This window comes from Engraulis encrasicolus, chromosome 21, assembly GCF_034702125.1.
Source record: "Engraulis encrasicolus isolate BLACKSEA-1 chromosome 21, IST_EnEncr_1.0, whole genome shotgun sequence".
Classification (NCBI taxonomy): domain Eukaryota; kingdom Metazoa; phylum Chordata; class Actinopteri; order Clupeiformes; family Engraulidae; genus Engraulis; species Engraulis encrasicolus.
The window spans coordinates 8,707,571-8,712,570 of record NC_085877.1 but is presented as its reverse complement, the minus strand read 5'-3'; the positions used below and the strand labels follow the sequence as shown (position 1 = coordinate 8,712,570).

The following is a 5,000-nucleotide window of genomic DNA, read 5'->3' as shown; positions in this document are numbered from 1 at the left end:
AAACTTAAAATGCCCAAAATGCTCTGTTCCAAATTATTACGCAAAACAGTTTTGTAGTGTTGTAATCCAAATTTCTTTCTTTTTTCCCCATTTACATCAAAACAGTTGGCATTTGGTACCTTCTAAATTACATTTCAATGTTCAAAACTTGGTTATAAGCTGTAACAAGAATGCTGCATTTAACATTGAAGTCAATGGCAGGGCATTGCATGGGAGTTATGGAAGCCCAGATATCCTTGATGCTTTGCTCTCAGCTGTTTTTTTGTTTTTTTGGTCTGGTGAACCACACTTCACTCTTCAATATACCCATAGATTTCCATGCCACGTTTAGGTGCTTTGGAGATGATGACATTCTAACTCACCAGACATAACATCCCATTCATTTTCAATGGGGTTTTATATCTGGTGAGTTAGAATGTCCACAGCACCTAAACGTGGCATGGAAATCTACGGGTATATTGAAGAGCGAAGTGTGGGCCACCAGACCAAACGAACAGAAACAGCTGAGAGCAAAGCATCAAGGATATCTGGGCTTCCATAACTCCCATACAATGTCCTGCCATTGACTTCAATGTTAAATGCAGCATTCTTTTTACAGCTTATAACCAAGTTTTGAACATTGAAAAGTAATTAATTAAACGCAGCTTTCCAGTTACTAAGACAAAGAGCTTATCACCAAGTATTGAACACTGAAATGTAATTTAGAAGGTACCAAACTCCAACTGTTTTGATGTAAATGGGAAAAAAGAAAGAAATTTGGATTTCAACACTACAAAACTATTTTGCGTAATAATGTGGAACAGAGCATTTTAAGTTTTTTATTATTTCAAAAAATACTGTTATCATTGGAAGGTTCATTCAAAAACTTTTTAATTGTACTCCAATGGCTGATGACTTGAAAATTATGTCGACTGTCATTTGTATTGATTATTTGGGGAAACAGCGAAACATGTCATTTGCGTAATAATGTGGAATGCGGTGTATTGCCGGATTCCTATCCTGGCACGGGAGGCGACCATTCGTTTGTCAATGGCAATGTTCTGGCCTGTCTGGAAGTTGGCCATGCAGTTTTGCCGGGTATCAGTGTACAGGGGTTTAATCTTCTGAAGGTGGTCGAACTCAGGGGTGCCTCTCCGAGCTGCATTGAGCTCGTCATCATCAGGGTCAGACAGATGGATATTGGTGGAGATTCGTCTGAATTTACGGCCAGACATGGTTGACCCAGCCCAAGGAAAGCTATATAATTTTGACCTTCGCCAGTAGTCTGTAAGAGGTGGTGCGTGAACAAGACCCATGTAAATTATCAGAGATAGATAGCTGAACATGTCTGCCATGGTCAGTTCTTCCCAAAGATGTGCATGCCTCCGTCTCCCAAATTTTTTTGTGTTACTGAGGACCTTTTGTGAAACTTCATCGGAGATGAGTAGGCGAAAGAGATCCAAGATGGAATCATTTCCCCCAGTAATAACTTGCGGACCAGGCGTACGAGTTGGTCTTAACACTGGATGTTGTGGAAGTATATCTTGTACCTCTGTGTCCTGCCATCCACGTCCATTTTCAGTTTGGGGCAAGTCTCTCCCCCTTCCTCCTGGCCTTCCAGGCGGGCGTCCTACTCCTCGTCCTCTGCCTCTGCGCTTGCTTCCTCTACCCCTGCCACATCCAGGAGGCCTACCCCGCGGGCGGCCTACTCCTCTCCCCCCAATCTTCTTCGCTGGGGGTATGTATTCATCTCTGTAATAGAAAACAAAGCACAGAGACTTTCAAAACATGTTACCCCGACTGAACAGCTCTTGGCCCTGGCTGACTCAGTAATACATTCAGTAATACACAGAAGCGCTGTTCATGGCACTTACTCAGAGCCTTCGTCCAGGGATGAATTCAGGGTTGTGTCTGTCTCCTCACTGTTGTCAGGATCCCATTCAATGTCTGTTTCGTCCCCGTCAGTGGATCAACTGCGGGGTTGATTGATTGTTAACTGAAACCCGTGGGCGGGTGTAATCACTTGCCGTCAGCTGGCAGCGGCAAACCCCGGCTGCATGGGCCTGGTACTGTGGGGGTGTCTACTGATGCTTAGTGCCCATGGAATGTGGTATCTAGGCGGGCTGGGTGGTATCAGCTCAGCCCTGTGCAGTGATAGTGGGGCCTGACAGAGTCGGGTGTCTAATGTGCCCTGATTACCCATAGCAAGTGTCTCTCGAGCAGTCATGGTGGTGTGGACATTTGTAACCGCCAGCCGGGCTTTATCCGACGGCTGGTGAATGTTAACTAGTTAAGAGTGATTCTACGATTCGCCTGCACTTTTGGGAAAAGCAAAATGTCAATTATCAGTATTTTTTTCAACTAAATGACCTAGATGTTTACATAGTGTATATATTTAAGTTTCCAAACAAACAAATTGCCAAGCTTAATCTTAAATCATTTGATAAATACTCTAATGAAAGCGAACATTTGCTTGATTATTTTGTCAACAGTGTTATGGACAAATACTATGTCATTTCAAACATATATAAAAATACTACAGAGTTGAAACAACATACGTTTGAAAGTGCTTATGTCCCTTAGCAATAATGTTGTCATTAATCTGTGCAACTGATGTGATTGTTGAGCTTCATAGGTAGGATTTTATGATTCACTGTGATACAGACTGACACATTTTTCATGATAAATCCCTGTAACGTCTGATTTGAATTTAGTCACCCTCCTTACACAAGACTTCCTTCTCCAGATATAATCCCTAGTGTCTGTTCATAGGATTTTTCCAACACATAAGGGATCAATAGCACAAAAACACTTTCAAAACAGTCAACCGTGTTACTCAACTGTGTTACGGTCAACAGTGCAGGGGAACAAGTCGGCACTTTTTTTGGAGAAAAAACAGAGCAGACAAACCCATCTCCCTAGAACAAAAAATATTTTATTTGTTTGTCTGTCAATATGGAAATAAATTGGCAAAAACATACTCCTCCTCAACTGTCATAGCTAATTGTAACACCATTGACAGTAACACAGCTTGACATTTCAGCCACTTTTATGGTGTTGTGCTAACTGAGGACCTCAGAAGTTCCACCACAACACCTTAATCAATTCATGTATTTGTATGCTTTATCTGTGTTTTTCTACATGTGATTTCTAATTCAGATTCTTATGAATATGTTGATAATACAGTTGACAGGCAATTTTCCCGCTATGAGAACATGAAAAAGAATGGATTAAATTATGGAAGGATGGAGCTCAAAACTTACCAAAAAGTCTTCCCATATCCTGCCAAAGAGGTTATGACATTACGTGATGTTATTCATATGGCCTAAGACCAAAACATTACTGATTTAAGGAGGGGGTTTCAGACCGTGACACGGTTAACACAGTTTTCGTGGACACACACAAAATGGCAAATTTGATGTATAATGGAAAGGACAGTGGTCTTTCTGACAGTTTTGTCATATTGTGATGATTACTGTGAATCAACATTTGCAATGGTCTTGGGCAAAACAAGTTTCTTTACATGCTAATATGAAGACTGAATCTGACATTTGGAAAACAGGACGGCATGGAAACGCCCAAAACCAGTATTAAATATTCATTCTTGCCGAGGGAAATAATGCCATGTCTACACTTTCTGTATTATGTAAAAGATAAATATGTCCAAAACATCATTGAATGCAGTTAATAGTTAGTGGAATTGGCAAATAAAATCCATGGACTTAAAAGCACAGTCGAATCGTAGAATCACTCTTAAGCAAAGTGGGGTATAGGTGCCTTACTCAAGGACACTTCAGCCATGGATGAAATTGCAGGTTGAAAGTCCAATACCGAGATACTAACCTAAAGCTCCATAGCAAATTGAAGATTTTAAGCCATTAAGACACGGTTTGCTAATACCAGAATGGCAATGACCAAGTCGTAATGTAATACGGGAAGTATTATGGGAAGTATTGAAATGACCTATTGAGGTTTTTGATTGGCTGCAGGTTATCAGCTGACCTCTGCGGAGTGTTTTGACCTACGCAGCCGCCGTGTGGTAGTGGACCAGTACTGCCACTACTACCCAGAGAACATCAAGCCCAAACCCAAACTACAGGAATGCAACATGGACCCCTGCCCTGCCAGGTACACACACACACACACACACACACACACACACACACACACACACACACACACACACACACACACACACACACACACACACACACACACACACACACACACACCAAGCCCAAACCCAAACTACAGGAATGCAACATGGACCCCTGCCCTGCCAGGTACACACACACACACACACACACACACACACACACACACACACACACACACACACACACACACACACACACCACACACACACACACACACACACACACACACACACACACACCAAGCCCAAACCCAAACTACAGGAATGCAACATGGACCCCTGCCCTGCCAGGTACACACACACACACACACACACACACACACACACACACACACACACACACACACACACACACACACATATACACACACACACACACACACACACACACCATACACACACACACACACGAACACACGAACACACCATACACACAGACACACACACACACACACACACACACCAAGCCCAAACCCAAACTACAGGAATGCAACATGGACCCCTGCCCTGCCAGGTACACACACACACACACACACACACACACACACACACACACACACACACACACACACACACACACACGCACGCAGGCACGCACACACACACTAATACTGACACATGCACATGCACACGTGTGCACATACGCACATACGCACACACACACGTGCACATTTTTCTGCCATGCAAAATACAGCATAATGTGTGTGTGTGTGTCTGTGTGTGTGTGTGTGTGTGTTTGTAAGTGTGTGTGTGCTTCTGTGAATGTGTGTGTGTGTGCGGGGGGGGCGGGGGGTGGATTGGTGTGTGTGTATCCCTTGATGTAATGGCCACTTAGCTAGTGCTAACACCCTGATTGCATTGTGCT

General features: G+C 43.1%; 1 protein-coding gene across 1 annotated transcript in view; it reads left to right on the top strand.

The window, feature by feature from the left end:
* The window catches only part of LOC134438052 (ADAMTS-like protein 1), a 226,871-nt gene that overhangs the window by 139,626 nt on the left and 82,245 nt on the right, over positions 1-5,000 (top strand). Inside the window, exon 10 of the mRNA XM_063187640.1 lies at positions 3,969-4,107. Coding sequence (XP_063043710.1) covers positions 3,969-4,107 — 139 coding nt within the window. The remainder of the gene's footprint in view (positions 1-3,968; positions 4,108-5,000) is intronic.